This window comes from Lontra canadensis, unplaced genomic scaffold (assembly GCF_010015895.1).
Source record: "Lontra canadensis isolate GAN:19392208 unplaced genomic scaffold, GSC_riverotter_1.0 scaffold29, whole genome shotgun sequence".
NCBI classification, from domain to species: domain Eukaryota; kingdom Metazoa; phylum Chordata; class Mammalia; order Carnivora; family Mustelidae; genus Lontra; species Lontra canadensis.
In genome coordinates this window covers 3314445-3334195 of record NW_022631023.1, presented here as the reverse complement: position 1 = coordinate 3334195, position 19751 = coordinate 3314445, and the positions used below count along the sequence as shown (strand labels likewise).

At 56.5% G+C, this 19751-nt stretch overlaps 1 protein-coding gene across 1 annotated transcript; it reads right to left on the bottom strand.

Annotated features, from left to right (window-relative positions):
• Positions 1-1257: 1257 nt before the first annotated feature.
• On the bottom strand, positions 1258-19384 carry TMPRSS3 (transmembrane serine protease 3). The gene is made up of 12 exons (XM_032865537.1): positions 19252-19384; positions 14311-14421; positions 13348-13464; positions 12842-12965; positions 10014-10139; positions 8808-8851; positions 7991-8156; positions 7139-7308; positions 5768-5863; positions 4414-4556; positions 3637-3789; positions 1258-1317 (listed from the first exon to the last, which is right to left on the bottom strand). Exons 1-12 carry the CDS (start codon positions 19343-19345, stop codon positions 1300-1302), a joined length of 1362 nt encoding a protein of 453 aa, XP_032721428.1. The 5' UTR covers positions 19346-19384; the 3' UTR covers positions 1258-1299.
• Between the last annotated feature and the right edge of the window lie 367 nt (positions 19385-19751).

The window sequence follows — 19751 nt, the reverse complement described above, 5'->3', positions numbered from 1 at the left end:
TGCTGGCTCTGAAACCACCATCTTCCCCACGGCTGCCTCAGGGGGAGGCAACAGAGTCCTCAGTGATTGCCTATGACGCCTCTTCTCTGTTCCGTGTGTGCGTCCGGGGGGCCGCAGAGGGGGGTGGGTAACCGGGAGGAGGTGGGTCTCTAACGCCGCAGGTGTGTGCTAGGGTAGCAGGGCCGTGCAGAGACGCAGGGACGCCTCTGGCCTCCTGATGCCGTGTGACTGTGCACCCGGCCTTCAGCAGCCTGTGTGGTCCGGTCTTGCCCCACTACCTTCGCATCTTACTCTGCTTCTGAGTCTTTGCTGTAACTCTGATCTGCTGAGAAATCTGTTCCAGGAGGCGCCTGGGGGCTCTGTCGGTGAAGTGTCAGCCTCCAGCTCAGGTCATGATCCTGGGGTCCTGGGATCGAGCCCCACATCGGGCTCCCTGCTCAGCGGGGAGCCTGCTTCTCCCTCTCCCTCTGCCCCTCCCGCCGTTCATGCTCTCGCTGTCTCCCTCTCTCTTAAATAAATACATAAAATCGTTAAAACACACACACACACACACACACACACACACACACACACACACACAAAGAAAGAAACCTGTTTCAACAGGGAAATGCAAAACCGACATCGTGTATGGAGCAGATCAGAGTACTGACTCCCCCAGTCAGGCTTGGGAGCCCAGTGCGTGAGCGGTCAGGATCCGTCCCACAAGCTCGGACTGATGGGTGCGTTGTGGGAACACGCATCCTTTGGAAACAAGAGACAATAACGCACCAACAGCAAGGAAGAAAGAATAGAGCTAAACCTTGCCGCTAATCCCTCGCAGATGAAGGTCCCACATGCAGACAGGGACTTTGGAAGTAGGAAGTTCTGGGTTGCTCCAGCGCCTAGGTATAAAGACATGCAGACAGCGACGTCGCACCCCGCGGCTCTGGGCGCGTGTCCTTACTGGGTTCCCATGTTGTTTGTGTGGGATTCGCCTGTGCCCGGGGGCAGAGAACTGAATGGACAAGGGGGACAAGGTCACACCACGGAGGCGTTCCCGCTTCTGTTCTCAGCGAAGGTCACAGAGCACAAAGGTCACGTTAGCCGAGGCCCCTGGCAGCTTGTGGAGGAGCTGGAAGCAGGTGGTTCCAAGACGTGGAGGGACAGAAAGGTGCTCCTTCTTTTGGCTCTGCGGGTGCTGCCAGAAAGAAGAGCACTGAAGGCTCCGTCCTCCCGTTGGGAGTTTCCACCCAGGGACCCATGGAAGGGCGGGGCGTCCCGTCAGGCAGGAAGTCAAAGTGGCATCCTGTCCTCTCCTGTTCAGGTTTTCAGGTCCCTCTGGAAATGAAAACACAGCCGTCACCTTCTGTCACACTTCAGGCCGACCCCCCACCCTGAGACAGAGCAGGCACCCTCATTTGGCCCTGAGTGAGCATGGACAGGTCCCCGCCCTGCATGGGGGACACAGCTGGCCTCTGCTAGAGGAGGCCTGACCGGGGGTGCTTTCCTTAGCCACCACGTGGCCTTTCCAACCCTCACATTGAGGTCCTAAGTCCCAGTTTGGATCAAAGCAGGTTTGTTTTATGGCCCCTGTGCAGAGCACAGTGGATGAAAGCAGGCAGTCCCGCGTCAGCGGATGACCGGGCCAATGTCCCTCGACCCGTGTGGGCCCTTGGAAGGCCCATGGGAATAGTCAAAAGGAACAACCAAAAATGCAGACCTCTGGAAAAGCTCCCGTGGGAAGGGAAGCCTCTTCTGGGTCTTCCCCTCCTCCCGGACATCTGAAGAGACTTGCTAAAGGGCAACTCTCACACTGGCCCCCAGGGGACCCGAGGCAGCTGGTGGTGGTGTCTCAAGCCTCCAGGAGGCCCCCAGCCACCATCTCTCCATCACTCGTGGACATGCTCATCGGGGCAGGGGGAGCACGGATCCAGGTGCGGGGAGGGGATGGAAGCTCTTTTTAAGCCCTCCCAAGTAGACACGGGGTCCCCACCCAGAGTCTTCCCTTGAAGGCCCCGTGCATCAGAATCGCCAGGGCCCTCACTGCATATCCCCGACCACACGGGGCTCCTGGGGATCCTCAGCGTGCACCTGTTTCCAGCTTGGCTTTCATGACAACTAACTTGGGCGCAAGGACCGTCTGTCCCAGAGCGGGGCTGCGTGGAGGGAGCACTTCCGCGGCCTCTGTGGGTGACCCCCCCTTTCCCACCCTTCATCCCCCGGTCCCACGGCCATCTGTACCCCAGGGGTTCTGCCTGAGAGGGGGCGGGGCAGGGTGGGGGGGTCGCTGCTCTTGCAAACATCTGTTCTCTTGCTTCCAAAGAGGTTGGTGGGTGTGGGCTGAATTTTGTGCTTAAGGGCGTTACGTGTCCCTCAGTGGTGCTCCCTGGCTCACAAAATGAGAGCCAGCAGCGTTTCTGGAAAAGGCCTGTCTTCTAGCACTGCTTTGCCAGGAGCCAGCCCTGGGGTAGGAACTATGTGAGCCTACAGAGGATGGGCAGTGCGGCGGCGCGGTGGGGCCAGAAGTCAAAACAGGCCTCAGCAGGGATGGGGCAGCCCTGACGCAGCTTTTCCTTCAAAACAAAAATTTCCAGCGGAAGCAGAACATGACGTCCAGGGCCCAGGAGCGGCTTCATGCCTTCCCTAGCCTGTTGTTTCCCGTTGAAAGGAGCTTTTTACAAGGTCTTTGATGGAGGGAAAGGAGCAGATGATGGCTGCTGGAGACCCGCTGGGGGGATGCGGGGCGGGGGGTGGAGGGGGCGGGGGAAGGACGGCTTGATGAGGTTGTGAAACGGGTCCTGGAACATCAGAGCCTCGAGGTGTGGGCTACACAGCTCCCCGAGGATGCTAGGCCCACAGATTGTCCACTTGAAAATGGTTAACTTTATGTCACGTACATTTGGCCGTACTTTTGAAAACAAAAGGCAAATCCCATGTTCTCTGAAACAAGTCCAAGGCATGATGTGGGCTCAGCGTCGGAGGGCAAGTCAGCAAATATGTGCTGGGGGTCCGCAAGGTAGAAGGCCGCGCTGCCGGGGCTTCCTGCGTGGCCGGCCCCCCCCCGCCGCTCCGGCCTGCTCCCCCAGGGGAGGCCGCCCCCCTCCCACCCCGTCTGCCTGGGCCACTCCCTTCTCCTGCCCGCCCTGGTCCTGGAAGCCGGCCTCCCTGACCTGTCTCCCTCCTGCAGCGCCTCCCTTTAGAGAAGCTCCCCCAAAGCCCAGAGCTCCCCAGGCCCCCCGAGATCAGAGACTGTCCAGCCCATCCCTGGCTCTTAGCCAGGTGCAGATTCTTCAGAGGGTGCCGGGGGCCTGCAGCTCAGACCCTCACCCACTGTCTGCAGCTTGTCCACCCTCAACTCTATGCACGCAGGCCCACTGGACTCACCCCCTCCCCAGGGTCTCCTTCTCCGTCACCCCTCCTCTTCTCCCCACCTGGTGCAGGAAGTTCTCCTTCGTGTCCCTGCCGTGGCCGCCCGATGTGCACCCATCCCCCAGGCCCATCCATCCCACACAGAGCCTTGCCTGTGGGACTGGCCATGCTCACATCCGACACCCAGAGGTCACAGGGCACCTCTTGCTGGACCAACCCAGGCAGTCCTGGGGCCACAGAAAAGGACGCTGGAGGCGAACGACGGGGACCAGCGTGAGCGGCACCCACCTCCATCTGCTCGTGAATCCAGTCCAGGAAGGAGGTGATGCGCGTGTAGACCCCGGGCTTGTTCACGTCGGCACAGCCGATGCCGAAGCTCGTCGCTCCCACCAGCTTCCACACCCTCCGCTCCTGACACACCAGTGGCCCCCCGCTGTCGCCCTGGATGGTGAGGAAAGACGCACTGTGGGGGTGTCCCTTGTCTCCACACCAGGATCCCCCCCTTCCTATCACGAACTCGGCTCCGTGCTCACACCCCCATCTCCGAGGACTCATGCTGGAAACCCCGAACAGAGGAGTCCTTGGCCCCCCAGGGATCGTCTCCCCAAGCTGTGTCCCTGCCAGATTCTAGAGGCGCTGACCCCGTGAAGGTCGAGGCAGATGGACACAGCCTCGGAAGCCAACTAGAGGGAGGGTCTGCCTGGCCGGGCTGGACCCCCGCGGTGTTGGAGTCTCGCTCCCTGAGGCTCTGGAGGCCAGACTGGCCAGTTCCCACCCGCCTACAGCCCCCCTGCGCCCCCCTGCAAACTCTGAGAACCAGGGCTGGGAGCGGGAAGCACCGAGACCGCTCCTGCCGCCAGCGCACAGGCGGAACGGGAGCGCCGGGTAAACTGGGCCGCCGGCCAGGAAAGGGAGTGCTATCTCGAGCAAACGTCTTCCCCACACCCTGTAAATTTGCTTTCCAGCCAGTCACGGAAATGCCGGCCGTGGCCCATCCCACGGGCTGGGTCACCGTCCAGAGCCCCCCGGCTGCTGGGGCACCCGGAGGTCCCCAGGGACCCCTACCTGACAGCTGTCCACGCCGCCCTTCAGGTAGCCGGCACAGAGCATGGAGGGTGAGATGATGCCACCATACACGTCTCTGTGGTTGCAGATCTTGTTGGAGAGCAAAGGCACGGCTGCGTGGTTGAGGACCGGGGAGCCGTCCCCTGTGTCAGAGAGAGGGCAGTACCTGCAGGAAGGAATTCAGGGCGCCCCCGGGGCGGGGCCATGCCACCACACTCTGGTGGCAGAGGAGGCCACTCCTGGAGGTGGCCAGTGCCTGGTCCGCGGCGAGCTCCCCGATGGGCGGGCCGGGCAGCCCTGCTCCTTCATGTCTGGACCACGCACTCCCCTAAAGTGGCCAATGCAGGAGGAGGTGGGACGGCAGAAGCCATCAGGGATCCCCCGGGATCCGCCCTGGGCCAAGCGCTCGACCCACACTGGCCTGTTCAGTCCTTAGAACAACCCAGGTTACAGAAGGGAAACAGAGGCCTGTGAAGGACACGGGCGCAGGGGCCCGCGGAACCTCCGTGTGGTCAGCAGAGAAGTGTCCTCCCAAAGGCGTCTGGGTCACCTTCCACGGCAGAAGGGCCCTGAGATGGGGACACGATCCTGGGCTGTCTGGTGGGTTCTTAATGGGACCACAAGCGTCAGAGGAGACCCCAGAAGGGCTCCAGAGGGAATGAGTCCTGCTGGCTAAGCCCCTCTGTTCGTGGAGCTTTGTTACGGTTGCCACTCTCCTCCCTTCAAGGAACTCTACCTTTCCTACCAGAAGGAAAGGGATTGATGGAAAACCTCTGCGTGATGAGCACAGGGGTGCCCCACCCCGACGGGACGGGCTGCGTTCCAGCGGCATGTCCTCTTCTCATTAGGGTGACTACTTCCATTACGATTATAGACTAAGTTTCCGTACGTCTGCTTCCGCTAATGAAATAAGACGTCTTCCAACCTCCACAAGAGGAAAATCCCTCACCGGTTACAGACATTGGCTTTCTGGATAAACCTTGGGAGGGGTTCTCTGTGGGCTCCTTCTGTGCTTTGCTAGCACAGTGGGGAGGAGGAGGGAGAGCCGTCCGACGATTTAGTGAATGTCTTCCCAACACGGGGTGTCCCCAGTCCTCCTTTTCCATTTATTTCTCTCCGGGCAAAGTCTGCAATTTCATGCCCCAAGACAAATAGAACCATGACTCTGACCCACAACCACTCTGCTGAGAGCGTGTGTCCAGCAGCAGACGCATACCCCCTGCCTGGGACGTGTGGGCCTCCCATGGGGACGCCACACAGGGACACGAAGGGCAGAATGTCATGGTGGGCGTCCACCCCAGGCCTCGTGCCTCTGGGCTCCCTGGACTTGGAATCTTGATTTTGGGTGACTGACCTCCATCCTCTGTGGCCCCCCATCCTGACGTCCAGCACATTTTTCCGTCAGGAAAGTTTTCTTCGGAGTTGGGCAGGCAGACCGGCTGGATCATGTCTGTTGCAGGGGAGACAGCAGCCTTGAACTCAGTTGAAGCACTCGTCCAAGAAAACAGTCAATGTCCCCAAAGTCTACCTCTCTGAAAAGCTCAAATGACCTCCTGAAGAAAAGTCAAGCCCTTGACTGGTCTGAAAGCTACCAGGCAGAGTCCGATTGGGACCGAGGGCCCTAACCTGCCCACTGCTGGTCTGGACCACGGCCGCATTGCCTTATGAAACACCCCCTCGTGCCTGCTGTGGTCCTGCCTGGCCCACCTGGAGGCAAGAAGCTGGCCTGTCCCCACGGGCTGTGTCACATACACCCTCCAGCAGAGATAGTGTCACGGCTGCCGCGAGGCTGTCTCAGGAACACGCTAGGCGATGCGCTAAGCATTTCCTCACGGGACGGTAATGGAAAGACAGAGAAGTCGTCAGCACTCACCTACTTTTATCAAAGTGCAGACGTCGGCCCCTCATTTTTATAACCAAGAACCACTAGTATTAATAAACAAATGTCACCGTTACAATTTCTCTCTGCTTCTCCAGAAACACGCATTCCAGAGCATTACAAGAGAACGTTCAGTGTGCGGTGTGGTGAACACGCGGACCCTGGGCCAGGGCTCCACAGCATCAGGGCCCATTCAATATGCCTGTGCCAACACTCCACGTGGCCGTGCGCTGGGCAAGGTGAAGGGGCTTGGGTGTGCTTAAGAGTGGGGTCCTAATCCTTTGTCTCTGCAAAACGTTTGGAAGTTCTATCCCATGTGCTCCGGTATAGAATAAGCTCCTGGGCAGGTAGGAACTCTTTGAGCCCACGGGGCCAGCGACCCCCCTTCTACCACCTAGAGACACCTGTGACCTGGCCTGGGGAAGTCCCTCTCATCTCCAGCTGGCACCAGCAGGAAGAACGTGGTCCCAGCATGAACCGAGCTGACCAAATTCGGACCACAGGTCTCTAAAATCAAATGTCCACAGAAGCGCCACCCACGACATAGGCAAGTCACACGTGGGAACCGCAACGGGGACCTCCTGCAGAAGCTGAGGAGGTAAATGGACCCCACGTCTCCTGAGGCAGTAGCCCGATGTCCAGAATGCTGTCAAAAATTTCCAAGAACCAGGAAAATCACAACTTCAGTGAGGAAAGGTGATCCCCATGGCCAGCGGGGAAACGAGTGAGCTCCTGGAACTGCCCGGCAAGGACAGCAAAGCGGCTTCAGCAAAAGGCTTCAGGGGGTGACTACAAACTCTTCTGAAAGAAGGGAAAGCAACAGAGCGGGAGGGAACCCGGACGTACCGCTGAAGGTGAGCGGCCCGGCCAGCTTCATGAGCGCGATGTCGTTTCCCAGCCTCTTGGGTTTGTACTTGCTGTGGTAGATGATTTTCTCCACCAGATGGGAAGGGGCGGGACTGTCCAGCAGGGACACCAGCCCCACCTGGATCGTCCAGGACTTGGGGAGATACAGGCTGAAATGAGAAGGCAGAGAGTGAAGCAGTGGCTCCCGCAGAATGTTAACCCGTGGACCGCGGAGGTCTGGAGACGCAGGGCCAGGCGGTGGCAGAGCCGGCCGCGCTCCCTGCTTGCGGATGCTCGGCCCCGGCCGAGGGTCCCGCGCCCTGCAGGAGCAGAGACCCGCCCGAACAGCCTTCAGGCAAGCCTCGGTGCCTGCGTCTCCGGACTTCTCAGCGTCCGAGGGGTCCGTCAGAGCCCGTTCTCCGTCAGACAGCAGCCAAAACAGAAACAAAAACGGAGAATTCTCCTCTGTGCTTGGGAATCTTCCTGTGGTTTTTTTCCCTGTGCTCAGGTCCCCCGAGACACGGCCTGGGACCCCGGTGCCACGCGGCCAGAGGCCCCTTTCACTCTCCCCATTAAGTAGCAAGAGGGAGGCTGGCGGTTTCCCTCCTGGACGGAAGATTCAGCCCAGAGCTTTCTACCTTTTCTGTAGGAGCGGAGGTCTGACATCCTTAGAATGAGCTCAGGGTCACCGGTCACAGCCAGCAGCGACAGGGATGCGTCCCCTCCGCGGGACATTACTTTGGGACAATCTGGCTGGCTTCCTGCTCTCTGGAGCTGCTGCTGACCGCTGGAACCGACCCCAGCCTAGCGCCCCCCAGTGCAGGCCAGGGAGCGTGGGCAACGAGCACTCACTCATAGACGCAGTGCGCGGCGGTGACAATCCACACGGGGGTGATGACGGAGCCCCCGCACAGGTGATAGCCCTGGAACTGAAGGCTGGCCTGCCACGGCCACTGCATGAGCGAGGACACATTTCCACCCACGATGCGCGAGCTGTAGCCCATTCTCAGACCACAGACTGCAGAGGGAGAACGAGGGCTGGGGTCGATCCCACAGACCTTTCTAGGGAACCTGCTGTCACCGCCACAGACTCCCCCCGCCCCCGTCGGCCTGCTGTCCTCGCAGAGCTCACAGCCCAGGACGAGAGCTGGGAGGGGAGAGGGTAGGAGCAGGGGTGGAGGTGCGGGGGGAAGAGCCGGTGCTGGCCGCGCCCTTCACCATGACGCCCGCGACCCCAGTAGGACCACAGCTCGCCAGGTGTGTGGGAACCTTGCGCAGCCCTCTCCTCAGTAATGCAGGGCTAGTGGGCACCTGCCTGACTCCAGACCTCACCCCTGCAGTGCGGACACCAGGCAGGGAGCCCGGGGCACTGAGCAGCCTGGGCCCACTCCTCCTTGAGGTGGGCAGGGGGAGAAAGTGACAGCGAGTCAGGCTGCCGGAGCCACCGCGGTGACAGGGCATCACGGACCACGGTCCTGTCTGCCGCTGAGGAGCGGCTCTGGGCTGCCTCCCCCTGCCCACTGGAGGCTTTCCTCCTCCATCGGGTGGGGTCCGCAGGGCCCCCCACTGGCACCCAGGATGAGGGACCTGAGCAGAACAAGCAGGCGGGGGAGACGGAGCGCGTGAGCGAGGGCGGGCTTCGGCTCCTCTGCCCTGCGAGATGGCTCACCCGAGCACTGCAAGGTGACCGCACGGCCCGAGACGCAGCCCTCCCTGAGGAACAAAAGAGGGGGCTTGCGGTAAGTGCCCGCGGGCGAGCACTTGTCTAAACTTAGTCTTGGGGTAAAAGAAAACCGGACTCTATTCCCCGCTCTTAAATACAGATGGCAATTTTGGTCCGTATTTTTTTAAAAATGCACGCGAGTGAGGTCACACATTCATCCCAAAACTTTTGGCCACAGTGCAGTGCTGTGTGACAGGTGACTGTTTCTGAGCTCTGCGCGGCTAAGGACAGGACGCATGGGAGGGGCTCTACAACAGAAACGTCACTGCCGTCGTCTAGAGGCCAGCTTCACCCCAGCCTTCTCCGCTGGCCCCTGGAGGACACAGAGTGCCCTTGGGACAGCGTGGCAGCCTCTCCTGGCACCAAGTCCTTGCAGCCTGGATCGCACTGCTGTCCCCTCCCCCTGCGAAATGACACATGCTCGCCCTTGCATGGGGGGAGGGGAGCAGGGAATGTGCTTTGCTTATAACCCACTGCGTCCCTTTGTGACTCATCCTGCATTTAGAGCCCCAGTCCACTCGTGAAATCATGCAAGAAAATGGGGGCATCACCAGACCAAAGTTTTAGGACCTAAGCGATGAGTTGTCCCCACAAATTGCATGTGGGTCCCCGAGTGACAATCAATTACACAATGGACAGGCTGACAAGCTGTTGTTTCCCAGAGCGGAGGACACGCTCCTGGGATTTGGTCCCAAGTGTCAGGAAGAGCCTATGGGGACGCCTAACTGTAGAGGCAGGGGACACACTAAGCTGAGGGTACCGTCACTTACGGGCACCTCATTTCACCTTTCTCGTGAGTCCTCGGGGGAAACACGGAACACGAACGGTAAACGTTACCGTACCTTGTAATACTTTCTAGTTTCCTTGCCCCTCCGCCCCTGTCCGCACACACCCCTGCTGCCCACGATGAGAACAGCAGGACGCATGCGGTGCCCCTTCCTCCCTCTCTCTGTTGGGCCCTATCTGCCCTTCCGGGCTGGGTTCCCGCATCCCGCGTGGAGCTCCCTCCCTCCAATCTAAGCGAGGCGGCCAAGCCCCTGCCTTGCATTTGGAGAAAGACACTCTCACGTCCCTTGGGTCCTCGCGGGGCCGTGCACAGCTCAGCAAAGCCAGCGGGGACACTGCAGACGACCGCCCTGCCCGGCCGCTCACCTCGCGTACACGGAATGGTGCAGAGCTGTCACCTTGTCGTCGGGCAGGAGATGATTGATGGAAGCAAAGTCCTCCCGGAGCCGCTCCTCGAGCAAGCCCACGCTGAGGGTGTCCGAACTCACGTAGCTGCAAGCACATCGGAAACACAGACCCAACGCGGGATGCACTCCGGGCTCCAACCAGCCAGTGCTCAGTCCCGGGGCTACCCGGGTCCTACCGGGCGATGTCGGTCCCACCCCTCCATCCATCAGCAGCTCCTTTGCTGGCTTAGGAAGCCACTGCAGACCTTGTACTGTCTGGGCCCACAGACCACCGGGTCCCCACCCCACTCTCAAGTCTCTTGGGTCCTCGTGGGCCCCCACGGCCCCTCCACCCGCCGCAGGCTCCCGACATACGCCGGGGAGACCACTCCCTGATGTAGCCAAGCCCCACCTCGATGCATCCAGCTGAGCTGACCCTTGCTTGGCCTGACACGAGCCCCAGACAGAGCAGAACACAGAACTCGGCGGAGAATTTTTGGGCGGGATCAGAGTGGGGGTGCCGAGCACCCAAGGACCATAGGTTGGGGACAACGAAAGCCAGAGCTGGGGGGGTTCCCACTGGAGAGAGATGAGCACAGAAGGAAAAGGCTCAGGGTGCCCCAGCAAATGATGAAAGTGTCCAGAGACAGGTCTGGAGAACCAGGGTAAAGAAGCCGTGATCTTTAAAAAAAAAAAAAATCAGGTGTTGGAAGAGTTACGAGATGGGTGACAAGCGTCCTCCCCTTTTCTCACAGAATGAACAAAACATGAAGCAGCTGGTTGTTTCGCTCACAAACACACCAGTTTATCAAACAGGATTGCATCCCGTTACAGAGATGCTATGCGCAGGGGGGGTAGATGCAGACGAGGTTCCGTCGAGTTTGAGCCTGGGGGACAAGGGCCCTCCCAGCCCTGGTGGGGACGGTTCTGCCACCGATAGGGCAGGCGCCCGAGGACGAGCTCCCGAGATGAGACAGAGAGCTGTGGGACACACAGGGGCCCTGAGGGCCACCCCGGGATCCCCAAAAAACGGCCCAGTCTCCAGGGGGTCGTGACCATCACAGCGGCCAGCTCTCCCAGCACGTTCCTGTGTGCCCGGCTCGCTCTGATGCGAACTGCACCCCACCCTTCAGAGCAGGTCCTACTGTTGTCCCTGTTTCCGAGGCCGGGTCAGGGGACTGGGCTGAGGACTGAGGATTCGAACCCAGGCCATCCTGCTTGACAGTCTCCCCTTTGGCTGCCATCACAGACAGCTGACATGGGATTCCCCCCGCAGAGATCAAAGAAGGGCTTTCGGGAGAGGAGGAGGAAGGAAAAGGCTACGGAAGTCAATCTCGGAAGGGGAGCATCGATGTGGAGGGCAGAGCAGGTTCACGGGGAGGGAAGCAGGCTGTGCTGAGGGGCCGCCTGGGGAAACGGCCTTGGCTAGATTCCCCCAGGGGGGCACGCGGAGGGCAGGAGGAACCGTCTCTGGGTGGGCGGATGGGAATCTGACGGAGAGGAGTCTCTGGGCCCTACTGCATGGGAGAGGGGGGCCTGGGGGTTCAGGGGAAGGGGGAGCATTCCAGGAGGGAGAGGGAGGAGAGCTGGGGAGCGGTAGGGACGCCCCCCCAAAGTCCAAGAAAGGGCCTCGGGAGGGAACAGAGATGCCTGAGGAGGCTTTCCTTGGTTCACAGAGGTGGTGGTTTGTGTACGTGTGCGCACAGGTGTGTGACTTAGTGTTTGTGCAATGTGGGTATTGTGTATGCGTCCATACGAGTAATGTAGCTGTGCGTGCATGTGGTACGTGCGCGTGCGTGTGTGCCTGCACGTGGGCTGCGAAGCCCCTCCTCCCCGTCTGTGGGGGGTGCGATCCACAGCCCCAGGTGTGTGGCTCAGCCGCTGTCCCCAGCTGGACCGAACTGATTCCTGAATGCAGGCTGTCACAAGGTGAGAGGGATGTGGTCTAGGGACACAGGCTGGGGGACGCTGGGGTGCATCGGGCACCGGAGGAAGGAACGGAGACAAACATGCCCCAGACCTAGAAACCGAGACTCCCTGGACTCCAAGCAGTTTCCGGCTTTGATGCTGGGGTTGGAGGACTGGGCCAAGGACACGGGGACTCGGGCGCAAACGCCCAGGAGCGTGGGAACACAGAGAGCCCACTTTGAATCTGGGGCCAAGAGCGAAAGGGGCTGGGGTGCCGTGGTGGGAGGCCACGGAGGACAGCGTGGTCGGGGGTCAGAGGAGGGGCCAGGAGAGAGAAGAGACGTGTGTCCCCTCAGCGCACAACAGCCCGGGACAAAACCAAACACTGAGAAGTGAAGACCCCACTGCCAGGGCTGTCCCTTCGACATCTTTCCAAATAACTGTGGGAAGGGACTGTGCTTTCACTATGTGGCGGGCGTTTCCAACTTGGTTCTTTGGGGCTCCTTGGAAGTGTGCGTGCCCGCCTGGGGGGCCGCCAGCACCCAGCGCGTGGGGGCCCTGTAGGTACCCTGTGGCTGCAGCCCGAGCCGCTGGGGGCTTAGTCTTTGGCTCGGAAGTTCCATATTTCCCGTGTGCATCTGGGGTCTGGGGTCCTGTCCCGACCATGAGACGCCCCCAGACGTGTCCCTTCCCACGTGACCTTGACCGAGCCACTTAGCGTGCGAGGGCCTGGTGTGCGCACCAGGGGATCAGGGATGATGTCGAGGTTGGCGTGGGGTGCGCTGTGATGGCGGGCAGCGGCACCCCATAAATGCCCCCTAAAAGGAGGCTCTCTCTCCCCATCGTCACCACAATCAAATGCTTTCTTTACCCATCGGCGGGAAATGTCCTTGAAGTTACCTTGGAAAGCCCAGCTGGGCACAGGCGACGTTAGCGTGGTGACCTCTCCAGTCGTCAGAGCAGACGGTCCTCCAGGCAGCAGCTGTGAAAACCTGGAGCACGGCGTTCTGGCCGCTCACACGGACTGCCCAGCGCACGGGAGGAAGAGCCATGAGCCGCCCGCGGGCGCAGAGGTCTCTCTGCAGCTGGCTCAGGTCCCCGCCCTGCTGAGTCTGACCTGCCCCTCCCCCGCAGCACCCCCACCCCGCGGGGCCGCGCCAGCTCCTACGGCCTGGACCCCCTGAGCTCTCTTCCTTCCGCCCCTGTGTTCTCCCCAACCGAATTTTGGCCCCAAGGGACAGCCCCCGCTTTGCTCCCAGCTCAGCCACCCCTGAGGACGAATGCCAGGGGGATCCCACTTAAGGACGTGACTTGACCGTGGCATGGATCTGGGCCCATGGATCTCACTGCACAGATGGGTAAGGTCAGGTTTGGGGTGTCCTTCTACAGGAGGAGCATGGCCTTACCGCACCGGTACTCGTCTTCCCCGTCTCTGCAGTCGGAGACCCCGTCGCATCGAGCAGTCAGATCGATGCACTTAAAGGACGAGCGACACCTGTACTTTCCGGAACAGTCGAAGTGGACTGAGGAGAGGGGAGGACCAGGGTGTCAAGGACGGGCTGGCTTTCTCAGTGCACAACACTAACCTCCATCCCCAGGCCGCCGTGGCCTCGAGCGTTTCATTTCATCAGTAATGAAACCTGCGTTGAAACCGCAGCCACTTTCCTTCAGCCCAGTTTCTGTCCCAAATCCCAGAGGGTGGGGCTGCTACACCCCACTTTGGCTCAGTATGTAGCCTCGAGCCCCAGGTCTGGGGCTCAAGGTCAAGAGAGAAAGTGCATGGCTGTGGGCCGACTGGCTGAGCCAGCTGAGCAGGGGGTTCCGAGTGAGGACGCCTCGGCCCCCCAGTCCACCTCCTGTCGTCTCCGACCCTGGGCGAGAAGAGACGGGACCGGGGACCCCACAGCTGAGCAGGGGGCTGGTTATTTGAAAGAGAAGAGACAGTGTTCTGTATCAGAGCCGCCCGAAGGACTCACTTTCTCGAAAGTCACATGAACCTCTTTTTAAAATAGCAGGTAGGCTTGGCCCAGCCTGAATGGCCTCCTTGTCTCCTCCTCCCGGCCCCGCACCCCCTCCAGGCCCACAGAATCGCATTTCATCGGCTGCCTCTCGACGCTTCTAACTGGGCAGGCTCCTCGGTGACAAAGCCCCGAGCACGGCCAGCAGCCCTCCCCCAGCCCCCGGGCCCCGGCGGGCTCCACGTTCATGCAGGCAAAGAAAACTCCAAGTCAGCAAGCCCCAGAGATGTTGGTCTCCAGTAATTAAGGCTGGGGGGCAGCGTCCTGATGGTGTGAGCCATGGGGGGCTCATCAAAGTTTAACCACCTGAACAGGCATTTGAGAGCCCACTGAATAATGAATTGTACTCACTGCCCAGCCCGATGGCCAGCGCCAGTATCAGGGCAATGATCCCAATGACGATGATGGGGAAGAAACGCAGTGGCAGCAGGGACAGGATCTGCGCCGCGACCGCGTCTGCGTCTGGAAACCGACAAGGGGGCGTGGGGAGAGCAGAAAGCCGCAGAGCCGCGGATTTGAATAAGATAAAACTTGAAATTGAGCTATTCCACCCTCCTCCCCTCAAAGCGGAGAATGTTCTGGCCCAAAGAAAGTCGCGGTAGTTAGAGCGAAGGTCATCTATCTGGGGACACACCCTCCGGAGGCTCAGCCCCAGCCAGGCTCTCCACCCCTGACCCAGTTGCAACCGTCCCGGGTTAGGGGATGGCGTTACTGACGAAAACGTGTCCCCCCCCACCCCGTCCACCCTGCAGTATGTTGAAGTGTGGACCCCCAGGACCTCAGAATATCGTCTTGTTTGGAAATGGAATTTTTACAGGGGCTGTCGAGTTAAAACAAATAATCATGTGCGTCTAATCTCATCTCACTTGTGTCCTTTAAAAAGGGGAGATTTGAACCCAAAACAGACATGCCCAGAAGGGAGTGGTGTGAAGAGACACAGGCAAGACACCATGTGAAGGTTCAGGCAGAAAGGGGGGTGACAAACCTACATGCCAAGGAACCCCAAAGATGATCAGCAAACACCAGAAGCTGGGGAGAGAAAAGGAGGGTTTCCCTGTGGGTTTCAGCGAGAACACAGCCCTGCTGGCACCTGGGTTTCGGTCTTCTGGTCCCCAGAGCCATGAGACAATAGACCTGTGTTCTTCTAAGCCACCTCGTTTGTCGTCCTCTGTCTCCACAACCCTAGGAAAGTAGTACAGGGGCAAGTGGAGCCCAGGTGCCCAGAAACACTTCCCCATGGAGGACAGTGACCTGTATGGGTGACCCATAAAACCCAAAGAGGGTACTCTGAGAAGAGGGAGGGCTGGGACCTCTAAGATGGTCACGAGGTGATGTAGCAGCCCGTTCTCCGTGAGTCTTGTGCATGGCAACACAGACAACCTTGTCCCAGACCGTCTCTTGGAGGATGCTTTGCCGAACAAGCAGCCTTAGAAGACAGAGAGGACATCTCTCTCCAGAGCAAGGAACAGGCTTGCTTACTTTCTGGCTTAACAAATGCTAGGTCTTCCTTTGGGACAAATTGTATACAGGTGAGCTTGCAGTCCGTTATGAAAGATTTGAGTTGGCCTTGGCTCTGGGTTCCTTGGTGTGCTGCAGACCCCCCCAGGCGTGCAGTGTGTCCCTGGGCTATTCCACGTCACCCTCATGGGACTTGGCGGGCATGGGGAACTGACTCGAACAGGACGCATGTGACACTCATGCCGTAATAACATCCTCCGTGTCTGAGCTGGGAGTCTCTTGTCTTCTGCCAGGATCCACAAACTGGCGGGCTGACTTATTAGCTTGCAAGTAAGGTAAACCCCAGACCTGTCCCAGCTCTTGCCAAAGAACCAGGCAGATGGGATGCTATATAAGCATTACGATGCCCAAAGTTACGAGCATCTCTGAGCAACTAGGAGAATTTCCATCAGCACTTTTACTCCAAGGAGAACAAGCCATGTCCTGCAAATTATCTCATCAGACCTGAAAATACATCCATGCCACAGTTGTCCCACGTACACCGAGGAAGATGGGAATGTGGGAAGGGGAGACGGCTTTCTTCACAGCACATGGTTACTCGGGACAGAATATCCCTTTCTCTCCTCCCCTAGTCTTAGAGATTTTGAGCTGAGAGATCTCCCCCTGCCTGTCTTTGGAAACCCAGAGCTTCACCCTCTGGCAATGAAGGGTGTGCTTATAAAATGGCCAATATCATTCAGGGCTACTTAAAAAGGAGGGAATTTGAAGACAAAAGTGGGGAGAAGGAGGTGGGAGAGGAGGGGAAGAAGAGAAGAGTAAGAGAAGGAATGAGGAAGAGGGAAGAACGAAGTAATTAAGGAGAATAACGAAAGGCGCACGCTCCGTGGCTTGAAGGATTCAGAATGAAGAGGGCGAGGCAGAGGGCAAGGTCTTGTCTTGGCCAGGTTGAGTAGGCGGTTTGCTCTGCAGCTGTGTTCTCAGAGCCTAGACCAACACCTGGTGCACAGCAGTCCTTGATGAAGATCCCTGACCCTTGAACAATGCAGGTTTGAACTGTTCAGGTGCACTCACACGTGGATTTTTAATAGTACCATGTATTTTCTCTTCCCTGAGATTTTCTTAATACCTCGTTCTTTTCTCTCACTTACTTTATTGTAAGAACGCAGTGTATAATACGTGTAACACACAAGATACTTGTCAAATGAGCATTTATGTGATCAGGAAGGCTTCTGGTCAATCAGTAGTAGGCTATTAGTAGTTAAGTTCTGGGGGAGCCAAAAGTTATACGTAGATTTTTGACTAGGTGGAGAGTCAGCAACCTAATCCCACCCCCGTGTTGTCCAAGGGTCAACTGTATCAGTAAATTGCATGAACGGATGACATCGTGAGAACGGAGCTTGTTTTATCTCAACAGGGGAGACCAATTCCCTTCAGGACAACCAATTCGTGGTCTTGGGTTAACAGACCAGTCTCTTCTTTACAGCCTTCCCCACCCCCAGAAGCCTGAACCAAATTAAGAACTCCCCTTCCTGAGAACCCACATTCCCTTACACTTTAAAAATCTGCAGGAACCCCAAGAATGACCTCTTATCACTCCAATTGCTGTGTCTAAGAGTTAGATTTAGGAAATTCATCCTAATTATAGACTCCAAGATTGGTACTCAGTGAGAACCTTTGTATCATTCACATTTGCCCCCTTACAGGTCTTCTGCCATCGTGTCCTGTAGTGTTACCATGGACCCGCTCCCCCTCCTTGTTCTGTCTTTGAGGGCATGAATGAATGGCATGAAAAGCAAAATGCATAGCACCTCCTCAAAAAAGAAATGCAAATGATCGACACACAGGAAAAAAACCTTCACCCTCTCTGGAAATTTGAAAAACTGCCAACCAAATGTAACGACATCTCAACCTCACAATATTTATTATGATTGCTGTTAGGGCATCCCCACTGCAGTCCAAGGTGAAAGGAAATGGACCTTCACTTACAGTCAGTCAATAGGTGTGTATGTTGCATAAACTTTTTTGAGAGTCAGATGGGAAATACGAACCAAAAGTCTTGAAAATGGGTGGAATTTTTGACCTAGTAAGACCACTTCCAGAAGTTTATGTTAAGATGTCATCATTGATGTACATAAGTTTCTACCTACATGGACAGTTAGAGAGGGGACGTGTCTGATACTGATGCATAGGAAACAGCCTGAACGCCCCTCAGAAGGAACTGGTGACAGAACACGTATAGCATTAGTTCCATGATAGGGAAAGGGGGTTGGCAAACCTCCTCTGTGAAGGGCCAGATAGTAAATATTTTAAACTTTATGGTCCATATGGTCTTTGTTGCTACTGCTCAACTACTACAGCATGAAGGCAGCCAGAGACAATTGCTGAAATACGAATGTGTCTCTGTTCCAATAAAACTTTATTTATAAAACCAAGTAGTGGGCCACATATGGTCATCAGGCCATAGTTTACAAACCCCTAAAGAAAATTTAATTATTTAATGCCATGGAAAGAAGAACATGATACTGTTTCATTTGGGGGGGATAAAAAGCTTCAAAATAGAATATTCCACTTCCAACAGAAAATACAGATAAGTAGATCAGAAAAAGGCAAGAAATCCAATACTAAAACACAAATAGGGTTATTTCTGAGTAATGATAAAATTCTGAGTAACTTTTAAAAAATCTCTTTGATTAACTGTGTTTTCTAAATTTCTATAATGAACAATACATTGCTTATTTATTTAAAGCACTACTGAATTCTCACTACTGGAAATTAATCATGAAGAAATGAGAAATCAGAAGTGAATACGTAAAGTGTTATTCATGCTTGTATTATTTGTACTATAAAAATATTGGGAACAATTATATGTCAAATGATGACTTTTAAATTACGTGAATTACACATCTACTTGATCGAATGTTGTGATGTTATAAACAAAAGGCATTTACAAAAACCAAGTAGCACATGGGAAAACGCCTTCTATACCTATCCATCATGATATACCTAATGACACGAGGTCATTTTGGGGGTTCCTATTCATACGCAAGAATGCGTATTTATGGGCAAGGACAGGAAGAGAATGAAGGCAAACATAAAAACCAGGTAAATCTTGGAGGTCAGATGATAGCAGGGTATTTTTTAAATTTACATTTATGCTCACTTTTTGAGCTGTATTTTTAAATAGTGTGTCCTTACCCTTACTTAAAACCCTGTCCTCCCACCTCCCATCTTCTCTGCCACCCCCAACCTCCATTGCCCTGAGGGTCTAAAAGGAATCACTAGGGCAGCCCCCACTCCATGCTTTCTGGAACTTCAGCCAAAGCCCCCCAGGTGTCCCCCTTCTCAGCCCCCGAGGTCAGCATTCCTGACTGTACCTGGGACCAGCGAGCCACAGCTTACCAGCTCAATGGGACAAGTCCCACATTTGAGACCGATTTGTAAAACCAACTCTCCCTGTTGCTCAGAGCAGCTCTTGTCTTCTGTGGCTGGATTTTAATCTACGCATCAAACACCTTCGGCAATGCCGGGCTTACTTTAAGTTTCCTGGAAGAGCTGATGGTTCTTAGGACTCCCTGGGGGGCTCAGAGATTCTCCAGCGGGACCTGACCCCTCTCTCCCAGGGGCAACAGGAGCCTGCATTTCTGAAAACCTCCATCCAGAGAATACAAACTTCTGTCTCCAGGAGTTGGCAAGGGGCTGATCAAGGGGATGCCCCCATCTAATGCTCCCCCCTCTCCAGGGCTCCATAAACCCAAGGAAATGCAAGCAATCAGTGTCACTCGGAGGAAGAACACTCGGGACACTTCCCCAAAAGTCACACCGGGTTCCACCTACCTGGTACAACAGGACTTATTTTCAAATCCTCGAGTCCGAAAAGTGATCTGAAGGAGAAGGGGGCCTCCGCCGCGGGCGGGTCGTTTTCCCCCATGGTGACTATCTCAGAACCTCTGAGGTCTGGCTCTACCTCCACCTCCTTCACCAAGAAGAACAGATAGCGTTTGCTCCCCTGTTTACATTTTTAGCGTCAAGTGCATCTTTGTCACATTAAATCTTTGAAATCCAACAATCCCCATAAAGCACATTCGGTACCGATAGATCAAAACTCTTTGTCCAGGGAGAACAAGTTCTTTTCATGAGCCACAACAGGTCACAGAGAAACTTCCAGTTAATGCAGAACTATGAACTTAATTCTGCTAAAATAATGACTTTCTCACTGTGTATTCTACCGATCTTAAAATCAAAGGACTAGCCGTCTTCAGAGATATACCCTCTTATGATTTGGAAATTACTGCACCATTATTCTTCAGAAGATAAATCACTTTCAAAGCACTTTC

What these genes read in the sequence shown, in the direction of transcription:
- TMPRSS3 (XM_032865537.1), bottom strand. Translation starts at nt 19,345, where the DNA reads ATGGGGGAAAACGACCCGCCCGCGGCGGAGGCCCCCTTCTCCTTCAGA. An exon ending in CACCATTCCGTGTACGCGAG is followed by an intron (nt 8,852 to 10,013) that starts GTGAGCGGCCGG and finishes TTTGTTCCTCAG; the next exon opens with GGAGGGCTGCGTCTCGGGCC. An exon ending in GGGGGCCACAGAGGATGGAG is followed by an intron (nt 4,557 to 5,767) that starts GTCAGTCACCCA and finishes TCTCTGACACAG; the next exon opens with GGGACGGCTCCCCGGTCCTC.